The sequence below is a fragment of the Bos javanicus genome, chromosome 26 (assembly GCF_032452875.1).
Source record: "Bos javanicus breed banteng chromosome 26, ARS-OSU_banteng_1.0, whole genome shotgun sequence".
Taxonomy (NCBI): Eukaryota; Metazoa; Chordata; class Mammalia; order Artiodactyla; family Bovidae; genus Bos; species Bos javanicus.
In genome coordinates this window covers 21674118-21688381 of record NC_083893.1, presented here as the reverse complement: position 1 = coordinate 21688381, position 14264 = coordinate 21674118, and the positions used below count along the sequence as shown (strand labels likewise).

The window sequence follows — 14264 nt, the reverse complement described above, 5'->3', positions numbered from 1 at the left end:
AACTTAATAGCAAGTGTTTAAACAATGCCCTTCTTATGGAAAGTATCCTTAGATATAATACCAAAACCCTAAGTGACAAAAGAAAAAAAAAAACAAAACTGGACTTCATCATAATGAAAAACTTCTTTGAATAACATCATCAAAACAATGAAAGACAACACAGAGAATGGAAGAAAATATTGGCAAATTATGTACCTCATGGGGGAATTTATATTTAGAACATATGGAGAATTCTCACAGTTAAAAAATGGACAAAGGATTTGAATAGAGACTTCTTCAAAGAAAATGTATGAATGGCCAACAAACACATAAAAAGATGCTCAGCATCGGGGAAATGCAAATTAAAATCACAATGACATTCCTTGTCCCTATGTCTATATCTGAAAAACAGATAATAACAAATGTTGGCAAGAATGTGGAAAAACTGGAAACCTCAAATATTCTGGTGGGAATGTAAAACAGTGCAGCCACTTTACCTATACACAAATGTTCACGGAAGCAGTATTCACAACAGCCAGGAAGTGGAAACAATTCATAATAAGCAGATATATAAAAGTAAATATATAAATCTACTAAGTAGATATATAAAATATGATATATGCATATAGTGGAATATTATTTGGCAATACAAAGGATATACAACATGCCAAACATGCATTAACTTAACATTATGTTATGTAAAAGAAGCCAGTCATAAAAGACTACATCATATATGATTCCATTTGTATGAAATATAAAGAATAGGCAAACCTACTTAGACAGAAAGTGGATTAGTGGTAGCCTAGGGCTTGCAGGGAGTGGGGATGGGAGTGCAGGTGCTTGGGGAATGAGGAGTGACTGCTAATGGGTATGAGTGTCACTTTTTGGAGTGATAGATGTACTAAACTGTGGTGATGATTGAACTGTGCATATACTAAAAAAACACTGTATACTTTAATTGGGTGAAATGTATGACATGTGAATTTTATCTCAATAAAGATATTAAGAAATACTCCACATGAAATAAACACCATTGGATGCAATGTAACATTTTAAAATTGGGTCAACCACCTTTGAAAATAAATTAATGAATATAAGAACAAACAAAAATTTTAAAAACATACATAAAGGAGTATATTGGAATTTTCAGTTTATCTTAACGTATCTAGAAGTAAGTATTTGTCATGTCTTTTTAGAAGACTATGAAGAAATAACATCATCAAACCAGTCAATCCCAAAGGAAATCAATTCTGAATATTCACTGGAAGGACTGATGCTGAAGCTGAAGCTCCAATACTTTGGCCACTTGATGCAAAGAGCCAACTCATGGAAAAGAACCAGATGCTGGGCAAGATTGAAGGCAGGAGGAGAAGGGGACAACAGAGGATGAGATGGTTGGATGGCATCACCGACTAAATGGACATTAAGTTTGAGCAAACTCTGGGAAATGGTGATGGACACGGAAGCCTGGTGTGCTGCAGTCCATGGGGTTGCAAAGAGTCAGAAACGACTGACTGAACAACAACAAACTGAGAACAAATAAAACTGTTTAATAAAATGACACCTGAGTAGGCCGACAGTTCTGTATTATTTCCTGCCATTTTCCATGTATCCTGGCAACCAAGTCTTTTACCTTAAAAATACAAAGAAGGGGAAAAGAGATCAGATCAAAACAATTTAAGACTTGACACAAAAGACCTGATAATTGTGACAGACCCACCCCCAACAACTCAATGTAGTTTCTATCAAGAAAGAAGAAACTCCTCAACTTCTAGAGGGGTTTTCAAGTCACAGTGATTAACTAAGACCGTTCTTCATCATTATGTCTAAGATACTGAATGCTTAGGACTCCATTTTCACATTAGTTAACTAAAGATCATCCAAAAAAACATATTTTCTGCCTTTAAGACACCTATTTTCAACTCGCTGGCTTCTGAACACCCAACAGGAAAGCTGAAGAGTAGGCTTTCCACTCTTACAGGACCCAAGGCTTTGGTTGTTCCTTGCCTTTCAAGTTCTATTTGATTCAAGGTCACAAAAGAGGGTTGTTATTTGTTCCTTTTCAATTGAGTGTTAAGTCTCTCTAGGATTCTGCAAAGTATAGATGACTCGTAAACAATGTGGGGGGGGGTTAGCGGTGCCAAGTCCCTGCACCAGAGAAAACCCTACTGCTATCTCTGCCTCAAAAACAAAGAAAGTGATAAATAATGACTCACTCAAGAGCAGGAAGCTGAGATAGTTTGGAAAGAATCCGTGGCTGAAGGTAGACTGCACAAAGAATCCTCTTTACATATAGATGCCTGATGCATTCCTACATTTGGGGCTCTAGTAAGTCTTTGTATGAAACTCAAACTTTCCTACCACACTAGAGGATTCTCAATTAGTTCTTGGACATAACAGCCTGACAAAATATTTGTATATATTTATGTATGTCTATTTTGGGCTGTGCCATGCAGTATGTGGGATCTCAGTTTTCTGACAAGGGATTGACCTCGTGCCCCCTGAAGTGGAAGTGTGGAGTCTTAACCACTGGACTGCCAGGGAAGTCCCAGCAAAATATTTTAAAAGGGTCAGGAATTTTAGAGTTGCTTTAAGTTTATAAAGTAAACTGTAAGGTCTGCTTTTTTCTCCATTTGCAGTTTGGCAGATTCAGTTTCTCCAAAACAATCAGCACCTTTTCTACTAGAGGCTTGTGGAGAGGCATGCAATTCATTCACTTCAGCAGGACCGCCCCCGAAGCAATTTCCATAGATCTCCGTGTCACTCTCCACTCTAAGTAAGAGGAGCCCTGGCACCAGTCTACACCCAGCCTCTTGACTTTAAGAAACAAACAACTTGGGGGTGGTCCCCTGTAGCATGTCTGTCAGCAGTAGCCACCACCACCAAGTTCTACGGGCCAGTAACTAGTCGATGTTCAAAAGAATGTGTTTCTGAAACTGGTTTTCACTCTAAGCCAAAGAGCTATCTCCTACCTGCATTTGAAAATCCACAATCTAATACAATTTTGTTAGTTGCTCCTTTTGGTATTTAACTTACATCTATTAAACAAATACAGATACTAAATCTACATAGGCATTGTTGAAATGACTTTATAGCTAATTACAAACCTGAAATCTCACTTAAGACTATCTAAACAAATGGCAAGAAAGAATCACCCCTACACTGCAAAAGCTAAAGGATGATTAAGAATAAAAAAAAAAATCCTTAGAAGAAAATGTTTTAAAAATAGTGGTGTTTATGTTTCAGGAAAAATTGTCAAATTGTTTTATTAATACTAAAGTTGCTTTCCTAACTCCATATTCTTATATTCAGCTTTTCTTTTCAGCTTCTTGTCTTAAATGTTTTGCTTTGAGATTTTTCCCTTTCACTTTCAATCTAGCTAGAAGTACTTAGACGAACCTAATTTGTTATTAAACGAGAAAGTCTTATTTCTAATGCTATATGTTCTTAAAAAAGAGGCTTATAGGCTTCTCTTACTCAAATATTAACAAAGCCAAGGATAAACAAACAATGAAACTATTAGGAAAAAGGCATACTTACCTTGGTTCTATAAAACAGTCTTGCATCTTCCCTAATATCACACTTAACGTGCTTTTCCAAAGCCCCACAGAGGTGCACAAAATGTTTCTGTGTAAAACAAATACAAAGGATGAAAACAATTTTAAAGCATTACAAATGAGCAAAGAAGAGATTATGTAGCTAGAACTGACAATCATTTAAAAAAAAATCTACCTTAGCAATTTCTGATACTAACTGTCCAACACAGAAGCAGTCATATGAGTAAAATGTAGTGACTGCTGCAATAATCAGTTACAGCTTATTGCTAGCTTTTTGCATTAAGACACATTAATGAAAACTAGCCCCAGAGTTCAGACTATGATGTAGTGCCCAGAAATGTAAGTCCTTCTGTTAACACGATCTCTAATGAAATATTCAAGTAACAGCTGACCTATTTTCTCTATGAACAAAACAATGTTTACTAATAGTTCTTTGAAAAATTAAGTGGCCTAAGTTTTAGAAGTATACAGTTCCAAAGAGTCACACTCGTATACATACTAAGGTGAGAATGTAAATGGACATTTTTGAGGAGGGAAATATGATAATAATCATTTTACAATAATTAAAATTTGAAAACTTTATAAATTTTGATTCAGCATTTCTACTTCTAGGAATTTACCCTATAGAAATGCTTCCAAAGGTTCATGTTAGTATTGTGTGTAATCACAGAAACAGGAATGTTCATCAGTAAAGATTTTGGAATACTATAGTTTAATTACACAGAAGTGCTAAGTAATTTACAGTGGAGGAGAAAAGACAATTTGCAAATAATGTGAATAGCATGACAGCATTTTTAAAAAAGTAATTATGTTAGGATATCCATAAATTATGGAGAAATTTACAGGAGGGCACTGGATTATAAAGTCTTTCACTTTCTACCTTACATGGTTTTATAGTAATTGAGTTTTAACGTAATAATTGTTTTCTAATCAGAAAAAATAATTAAAAAATTTAAAGACCATATATAAGAACAGATAGATGACTGCATGCATGCTAAGCTGCTTCAGTTGCGTCCAACTCTTTGCGATCCTATGGACTGTAGCTTGCCAGGCTCGTCTGTTCATGGGATTCTCCAGGCAAGATACTGGAGTGGGTTGCTCTGCCCTCCTCCAGGGGATATTCCTGATCCTGGGATGGAACCCATGTCTCTTCTGTCTCCTGCATTGGCAGGCACGTTCTTTACCACTAGGGCCACTAGGGAAGCCCCACAGATGATTATATTAGGTTCCAATCAGGAGAGCAAACACAGTTCTATGCACAACAGTGTTTATAAAAACACAGGAAGCAGTCTTGTGTCCTTTTTGATCATGTCTAAGGAGATACAAAATTTTAAACAGGGGTTGGATTACCTAAAGTGTGAAACATGGGAGTATTAAACAAGAATTTTCCCCACAAATAAGGAACATGATAGTACTGGAAGAATAAACTAATTCAAAATGAAAATCTTAACATGAGGAGATAATTTAGGAATGTAGATCTCGAGTAGCCTGACTTACCATCAGTTTAATTTTGAAGGCAAACATTATTTTTAAAGAAAAAAGGAAATGGAGTGGGAGCAGAGATGGGAAGAATGGAGCTAAGAGCTAGCTCATTTAGTATTTGGTGATTTTGATATTAATGTATTACACTACTGCCAAGTTATCACGGTTAAGTTCCACTCCAATAAACAGAACAAACATCTCTAGACGAATAATTGTCAACAATATGGCTAGAATCCCTGGTTGAGGAACTAAGATTCTGCAAGTCGTATAGCAAGGCAAGAAAAAAAAAATGTTGAGTTTGGACTTCCCTGGTGGTCCAGCAGTTAAGAATCCGCCTGCCAATACTGGGGACGCAGGTTGGCCCAGGAACATTCCACATGCCATGGGGCAACTCAGCCTGTGAACCACAACTACTAAAGCCCACACATTCTATAGAGACTGTGTGCCCTAACTATGGAGCCTGCAAGTTGCAACTATGAAGCCCACATACCCTAGGGCCTGTGCCCCATAACAAGAGAAGTCACCGCAATGAGAAGCCCACACACTCCAATGAGAGAGTAGCTCCTGCTTGCTGCAACTGGAGAAAGCCTGCACAGCAATGAAGACTCAGTGCAGACAACAACAAAAGAAGGCTGCAAGGTTACCATCACTTCTCCCTTTCCAGTGTACAGTTATTTCGACAGTGAATCCAAAGTGAATTTGATAAGTTATTATATTTTCTCCTATATAAAAAATGATCATTATTCCATCAATAGTGACATTTATTAAAAATAAAAAGGATGAAAAAATACCTACCCGTTGTCCAGAAGAAAAGGAGTGAGAACAACTAACCTCACCGATTAAATGAAGAAGAATGTAGGTCAGGTAATATGCCTGGTAGAGAAATGAATAAAGTCAACACCCATGGATGAAATTAGCTAGAGTACATGTCATCCCAGTTTAAACAAACATTAGGGAAGTTGCCCAGGAAGGACTGGATTTGCTAAAGTTAACTGGACTGGTAAGTAAGCAAAAGTCAAGCATTTATCCCAGGTTTCTGATTTCTAATTCAAGTTCATTCCTTTTACCACCTCATGACTGCCCTAGTAAAGGGCTATGAAAAATACTCACAGTATTAAATTACCAACAATCCTTTTATTTCAATCTTCAAGTTAACTGAAGGATTTTTATGACAGCAATAAACAAAAATATCATTCACCATATAACTATGCTACAATGTATCTAGTCTCTAAATTCAGAAATGTCTATGGTTAGGAAGCTATCACAGGTTGTGCTCAAATGTACTCTTTTGAGATGATCTAGCCCTGGATACCTGCTTTTCAAGTTCCAAATGAAGACTATCATCAATAGTGCTGTTTGGTTGTTCAGCTCTTTTCTTCAAGACCATTTTCTTCAACAAATCTGAAGGCTTCATTTGCACAAGATAGCGATGTAAGACTGATATCTATCAAAGGAAAGAGGAGACAATGAAACATATTAGGCAATACACTTACTCTTTCTTAGGCATGTTTTCAGTGTCCTCTGTTCATTTTGTCTTTTCTAATTTAGTTTCTTAAAGTTCAGTGATATTCATTTATTCTTTACTTAAAAGTTCCCAACCAAGGGACTTCCTTGGCAGTCAGTGGTTAAAAACTACACACTACCAATGTAGGGGGCACAGGTTTGATCCCTAGTCAGGGAAGATTCTGCATGCCACGTGGTACAACCAAAAAAACCAAGTCTCCAACTGACCCACCAAGGTTTATGTGTCTTTTATATACTGTTAAACTTCATTGTAATAAAATGAGAGGGGGAAAAAGAGTCAACTGCTTAAAAGGGATCTTAATTTTTTTGGTTGTACTTTGAGGCTTGTAGGATCTTAGTTCCCCAATCAGGGATTGAACCCAGGCCCTGGCAGTGAAAGTGCCAAGTGCTAACCACTGAACCACCAGGAAATTCCCTAAAAGGGATATTAAATTTAAGATTTAGTACTTTTAATTGAAGATGAAAACTTAAGGAGGAGACCAAATTGCATTACCAAAGAGGTCAAAGGGAATACTTTTTATGAAAAATTATTCAAAAGTCAGCAAAGTTGAATCTTCATCCTTGTGAGTAGAAGTCACTGAATTTTGGAAAGAATTCTCTTTTGATGGCAGTAATATCACTGAAAGGACTGAGAGCTATTTCTAATTACCTTGGTGGCTCAGGTGTGGTCCCCCCATAAATCTAGAATCAAATCTACTTCAACTCTACTAATATAGAAACAGCTGTCCTCTTCAATCTCTCTGTCCCACAGCACCCTGAGCATACTTCTGTCACTGCTCTTGCTACACTGTACCACAATGGTTGCTTAACTGTTTCAACCACTACAGTTTGTTTTCAAGGCCAGAATCTTTATCTCCACTTTATTTATTTTTACTCTGTAGGACGTGACAGATTATCTTATACTGCACTGCAATTCAAACAAGAACACTACATCTAGATCGGATTCTATGTTTCAAATTCAACTACAAATAGCCTCACTAGTGCTACTGATGTTTGTAAAAAGCCTTCAGGACTTCTCAGAATGGGTTTTCTATAGGACATGTTTATATATGCACATATACACATAATATGTTCACTACTGAACCAAGTACTTAAACGGCAACCACATTTAAGCTCTATAATTTAAAGAGCTATAATTTAAAAATATAAACACAGGATATAATTAACATTTAATAGTTTAGTAATTTCTAATCTCGTGATAAAATTGCTAACGTTGACAAGGTGAAATAAATAATTCACATTTATATAGCATATTTTTATTTTCCCAGCACTTTTTATAAATTAATTCATCTAATTGTCCACAACCATCCTATGTGGTAGATGGTGTGATACTGTCTCCATTTCACAGATAAAGAAACTGGGTCTTATTGGTTAAATACCATGCAAAAGATTACATGAACAGTATTTGGCCTAAGAGTTAAGCCCTAACTGCAGGACTTTTGACATAGGATCCATCATTTTTTTCTATACGTCTCTCCCATTTATTAAAAGAAAATAAAAGTGCTATTTATACCTGCAGATTATTCACATTAGGGATATCTTCACGTTTTTCATCCAAAAGCTTTGAAATAATCACTAGGCTGAGGCACTGTCTCAGTTGCCTGAAATTAGAATTTTTAGGATGCATTTAATCAATATTGTTTAAGAAGCAAATGAATGAGCCAAAAGAAGTTCTTCTAATTTGCAACACAGCTAATGTTTCAAGAGAAGGCTATATAAGAATATATAAACTTCATTAGAATAGTAACATTTCCATGTAAAATATTTGTACACAAAGTTAAAGTTGTCTGAAGTGCAGGAAAACCATTGACAGCCTTTATTTTTGACCCTGACGATTTACTGTTAGAAAATCTATTTTATTGCTGGAATTCCTTTTTATTAAAGCAAAAAAAAAAAAAAAAAGCGAATTGATTCATTTTTGTGGTATATGCCATCTATATTAAGTTATCAGATAAGCTAAAGCTAAAATTAACAATCAAGACTATTACAAAGTGATCTGAGCTGAAAATCAGAATCAGGCTGTCAATGCCTTTTCTTATAATATCAAATGAAAGACTCTGATCTAACATTCAAGAAATGATGAAAGGAAATAAAGGACCTAAAAGCATTTCATTAATGTAAACATATATCATTCTAATGTTTCATTCTCACTTTTCAATACCTTCCACGTGATGTCCAATTAGGGACCAGCTGTACCAACCAGAGAAGGTTGTGGGGATGAGTGGAGAGTTCGTTTATGGCCAGAGAGAGTTCAGGCACCTGAAAACAAACCGTGAGCACAATTTTTCACCTAAGTTAGTGGAATCAAGTATCTAACAGATCATCAATGTCCCTTCTTGACTTAAGATTACAAAAAGAGCACACAGATTCAGTTTTATCTTAAACTCTAGAGTAAACTGAATCAATACATTTATCAGAACTTTATTTAACTTTTGTGTTTTGTGCTACATCATATCTACACTGATTTTAAGTCCTTCAAAGAATAATCTAAATACACCATTGTGTATATGTACCACAGCTTTCTTATCCATTCATCTGCTGATGGACATCTAGGATGCTTCCATGTCGTAAAGTTAAAAGAAAAAAAATCTAAATACAAACACCAGTTTCCAAAGGTATATAATAAGAGTTGCACAATACATGTTCCTGAACAGGAATTTTTTGAATTTAGGAATCCTCAAGTTTAAATACTATTTCAGTATTCAAAATAATCCCTTAGCAAGAGTTGGGAAGATCCCCTGGAGAAGGAAATGGCAACCCACTCCAGTATTTTTGCCTGGGAAATCCCATGGAGAGAAGAACCTGGTGGGCTACAGTGAATGGGGTTCCAAAGAGCCAGACACGACTGGCCAACCGAATTTAAAAAAAAAAAAAGGAAAGGAAATATAGGATAGGGTAAGAGATAAGACTGATTGTGTGCTGTGCTAAGTCGCTGCAGTCATGTCCAACTCTGTGCAACCCAATGGACTATAGCCCACCAGGTTCCTGTGTCCATGGGATTCTCCAGGCAAGATACTGGAGTGGGTTGCCATGGCCTCCTCCAGGGGCTCTTCCCAACCCAGGGATCAAACCTATGTCTCTTATGTCTCCTGCATTGGCAGGCAGGTTCTTTATCACTAGTGCCACCTAGGAAGCTGAAAATTGATTACATTTTGATAATTGCTGAAGCTGGGTGATAAGTACTTAGGGGTTCATTAAACTGTTTCCCCTACTTTAGCACATTTGACATTTTCTACCAAAAAAAGGTTGAAAAACATAATTTTAAAAAACCTAACAAAAATTATACATGTTTACCCTCAATGGCCACAGAAATTTAACTCAAATTTTGTATGTATGATTCACTCTACCACTTCATTTAGGGCTCTGTTCAAAGGTTACTTCAGAAAGGCCTTCTCTAACTGCCTCATACCAAATAGCAGAGGATCCCTGCCTTGTCCTGCTTTATTGTAATTTGTAGCATTTACTATAACTTAATATGATATTATAATCTACATTTACACTGTTTATAACCTAGCCCTTTGACTAAAAAGTGTGGGGAGAGCAAGGGTTTTATCTTCACACAGCTTTGTCTCTAGCACCTGTATTAATAATACTTGGCTCACAGTTAATCCCCAATAAACATAACACATTTTTTGTTGAATTAATGGCTTCAGTTTTATTAAGATTCAGTTTCATGAATTAAATATAGTTCCAGCAAAGACAGTCCTTTCCTCAGTTAAGTTTTCATCTGCTGAAGATCTCAACTTAGGTTAGAAACTGTCAATTCTGCATACACTATGAAAGTCAAACTGTGACGCTATACAAAAAACAATACTAAAGTTTTAAGTAATGTTACCTTTGTGTTCCAATCTCTGATGTTTTTCATCAGGTTTATTAAGAGGCTCTGAAAGTCCACTAGAGGAATCTGTTTCAATTCTTTTTCCAAACTCATTTTAAACAACATTAAGATCAGTAACATTATTTCACGATCCTGGTAACCTTCTGGATGTATTGATGTACACAAGCCTAGAAACTTTGACACAGATCAGAGACAAAACAACTTAAGGAAATATATTCTGCTTGAAGAGTTTACAGTATAAAAACTTTTTGACAAAAAATGCAAATGGGAACTACACAGAAACCAAACCATCAGCTGTCTAGGAAAAGGCAAAAAACATTAATGTTAATAGTTGAATTGCTAAGTATTTTCTTCTCCATTTTTAATTTTCAAGATTTTAACAGTTCAATATCACGAATGATTCGATTCAGTCACTAAAGATTTTTAACACTTATTAATTCTTGGTCACTAAGGTATACTGTAAATAACAATTTTTCTTTGTATATTCTAATTCTAGAAAATTATTATTTTCAAAAATACTAGTTTCAAAAAGCTTCTTGGTAAAGGTATTCCTAGAACTAATTTAATCACATAATGCTGATTTAAAGTTCCCTTTTGCTCGTAATATTAAAACAAAAATAAAAACAGCAAAATCAAGTTTTAATACAAAGAATATTGCTAAGGAATTTCAGACACTAGAAATGCCATGGTAAAACACTAGTGATTTTGTTTGAAAATCGCTAAGCAAAAAACTAAATGGTTCCAGCTCTGTGCTAAAGACATACAAAACAGTTTTTTTCCTACCTTAACCACATTTAAAATGTTGGTTTCAGGGAGAGAAGAAAAAATTGGCTTGTAAGATGAATCTTCATTTTCTTTCACCCCCAATGTCATCTGTGTTTCAGAACTATAGAAAAGTGAATAAAGAAGTGAGAAATTAGGAATAAAATTCTGAGAAGCACTGAACAACAAAAATTTTATTGAGGTATAATTACATACGATAAAATAAATATACACATTTAAAACTTTGATGAATATGTATATACTAGTGTAACCACCATCCCAACCAAGAAATAGAACATTTCTATTACTTCCCAGAGTCCTTGTCAGATCTGAGTTAATCAGCTATCTCCTACTCCAGGTATATTTGATTTCCATCTCTACACATTAGTTTTCCCTCAAACAGCTGCTTTTATAAAGCAATCTCCCTGTTGCTCTTGGTGTCTGAGAGCTATGTAGAAGGTGGCTCTGACTACAAAGAACTCAAAATGCCAGTGGCCCAATAAAACTGCCACAGCAATATAAACAATTCTAAGCATTTCAATTTTGGTTGAAGAAATCAGTGAAGGTTCATGGTAGAGAGAGAAATGAACCTAGCCTTCAAAATATAGGTAATATTTTATTTAATTTTTTTGAATAAATAACCCTTTCATATGGTTAAAAAAAGGCTGAGAGATATGAAGGCACAGTGTGCTGAAGAGAATGGTCCTTGCAGTCTAGGGCCTCAGCGGCTCATTCCCCTTCCCGTGGACAATCACTACGAGCTTCAGCCCTTCCTCCCGTAGGTGTTTTATATACATACAAGAGTAAATATGAATGCACCTCTCCCCAGTGCTTTAATACTTGTATCTTAGAGATACTCCTATAACTACATGTGCAGAACCTTCTTATTTCTTAAAATGTCTGAGTAGCTGTAGTGACTATCAGATGAAGTACTATATATTAAGCCCCCAGAACCATGTCTGGCACACAGTAAAAATATGTAAGTATTGGTAGCTCCACTCAAATGAACAGTGCTTCAGGAAGTGAGACAGATAAGATCTTGGTAAGCAGACACTGAGGATGGAGGTGAGGGACTTGCATGAGGAAGATCCAATGCAACAATGGCTAATATGAAGAAAGAGCAAGAGAATCAATTTGGTTAGAACAAAAGGGTGAACAAAATAGAAAACAGGTCAGAGTCAATTGTAGAGTCTTAAATACAGGTATAAAGGTTTAAAAGTGGAGAAGAAAATTTTCATAAAAGGAATCCTCTAACAGTGAAAAGAAGAAGTATATTGGAGGTGGGAAGCTTCCAGGAGGAAGATTTTTGCCACGCTAGACATGAGAGGAGGATCTGAATAAGGCTGATGCTAGGAATGAAAAGCAAAGAATAGCCGTGAGATAGGTACAGGTGCAGGAAGAGAACACAGAGATGTAACACAGCGATGGAATGTAGAATAGAAAGAGGTTAGAACTAAGTCTGTATATCCTGCAGACTAATGCTAAAGAACTGTTACTTGAATCCTTTAATGTCTTACTCTCCTATCTGAATATTTACTCTAACAACCTTCAAATCTACTATTTGGATGCATATTTGTGAGTATGCATACACATAACAGCAAAAATAGATAGGTTGCACATGAGTCCTAGTAAAGAAGAGTGAGTTGTGGTCATATCTCAATAGGATTTAGTCTTGTACTCCATGCTGTTTAAACAGGTATTTCATTATGCTTCACTCATTCCTTCACCAGCTCACTCTTGCTCATCTGTGTTCATCTTTGCCTACCACTATACAGCAACAGTAACTTACAGCCACCACCTCCTGGCTGCAGTCACCAAACCTGACTGAGGCAACTCGTCAGTTGGTAAATAATCAATCAGAAAAACTATTACTGGCATTTATTATGTCTTAATGAAATCATTATATCTTTACTTCACTATTTCCACTATAGTACCTGTTCACTACAGTGAAGAGAAAAAATTCAAATCTGTTGCATACATACAAAATCACCACATACTACTCAGTTCATTAAATGTTAAATAATAAAATAGTATTAACTTTCTAAATATAGGTATTTGAGTATTTTGGTCTTTTGGGGGAGGAAATATTGGAGCTTTTGAATGCTCTGAGAAAGCATTATGTTTCCTATTTAAAGTGATAGAATACAGTCTTCATGTGAAAATTTGCTATCTAACGTATTTTCAGATACAGGTTACATCTAAGCAACAAGGAGGAATCCTGTATGTGGTGGAAAGAGATGGAGGGATGAAGATTTTGGTTCTAGATATATCAAATAACAAAATTTGTATTTTTAAAAAAAGTAAAGGTGAGTGCATTTTCATAGTTTAAGAACTGTTTTTCCTTTTTTATTTACTTCCTTTGTCCATTTTTCTAATAGTTATTGAACTTTTTCTTATTAATTTGAAATTAAGCCTTTATTCATGACCAGAATTCCATTCATAGTTGATGATTACACAATGCAGGGGTTGGAGCACCCACCCGCCACAAAGTCTAAAATCCTTGTATTAGGTATAACTGGCCCTGTATATATCTGCAGATTCAATCAACTGATGATTGTATAGTACTGCAGACTCTTCAACAACCTGGTCTGAAATGCGCAGGTCTACTTAAAAGTGGGTTTTTAAAAATAGTAAGTAATATAGTACTATTATGATATACATATTCTCCCCTCCACCCCTCAATTTTGACTTTTGTTTATGGTGATTACTGTCATAGAGATTTTTCTTTAAAAAAGTGGTCAAATATGTTAAATATCTCCTTTTATGGATTTTGCATATTCAAACAAAATCATCTTCCCTTCTTCTAGGATTATTAAAAAAAGTTCTTCTATTACTCTGTGATTTCATTATACACATTTAAATCTTTATCAGTTTGAAGTATGGAAAGATTTCTTTTCCTAGAAATCCACCTCATTCCCAAATAATGGGTAATACAGATACTGAATAGCTCACTCTTTCCTCATTTTTTGAAACACTACCTTTAGCATTTACCAAGTATTTGTTTCTTTTCCGGGCTTATTTTCTTCCACTGATGGAGCTTTGAATCTCTATACCTGTCCCATGTTATTATCTGCTAAGGTCAATCCTGCCTCATAACTTCTCAAAACTTTCCTGGGTATTAT

The 14264-nt window shown here is 35.5% G+C and overlaps 1 protein-coding gene across 5 annotated transcripts in view; it reads right to left on the bottom strand.

Annotated features, from left to right (window-relative positions):
- Positions 1-14264, bottom strand: part of SLF2 (SMC5-SMC6 complex localization factor 2) — a 54431-nt gene that overhangs the window by 3750 nt on the left and 36417 nt on the right. For all 5 annotated transcript variants that reach the window (XM_061403151.1, XM_061403150.1, XM_061403149.1 and 2 more), the window contains exons 12-19: positions 11164-11266; positions 10378-10554; positions 8704-8801; positions 8056-8143; positions 6331-6462; positions 5814-5891; positions 3520-3606; positions 1544-1612 (exon numbers count right to left, since the gene is read on the bottom strand). In XM_061403151.1, the coding sequence (XP_061259135.1) occupies positions 1544-1612; positions 3520-3606; positions 5814-5891; positions 6331-6462; positions 8056-8143; positions 8704-8801; positions 10378-10554; positions 11164-11266 (832 nt within the window). The remainder of the gene's footprint in view (positions 1-1543; positions 1613-3519; positions 3607-5813; positions 5892-6330; positions 6463-8055; positions 8144-8703; positions 8802-10377; positions 10555-11163; positions 11267-14264) is intronic.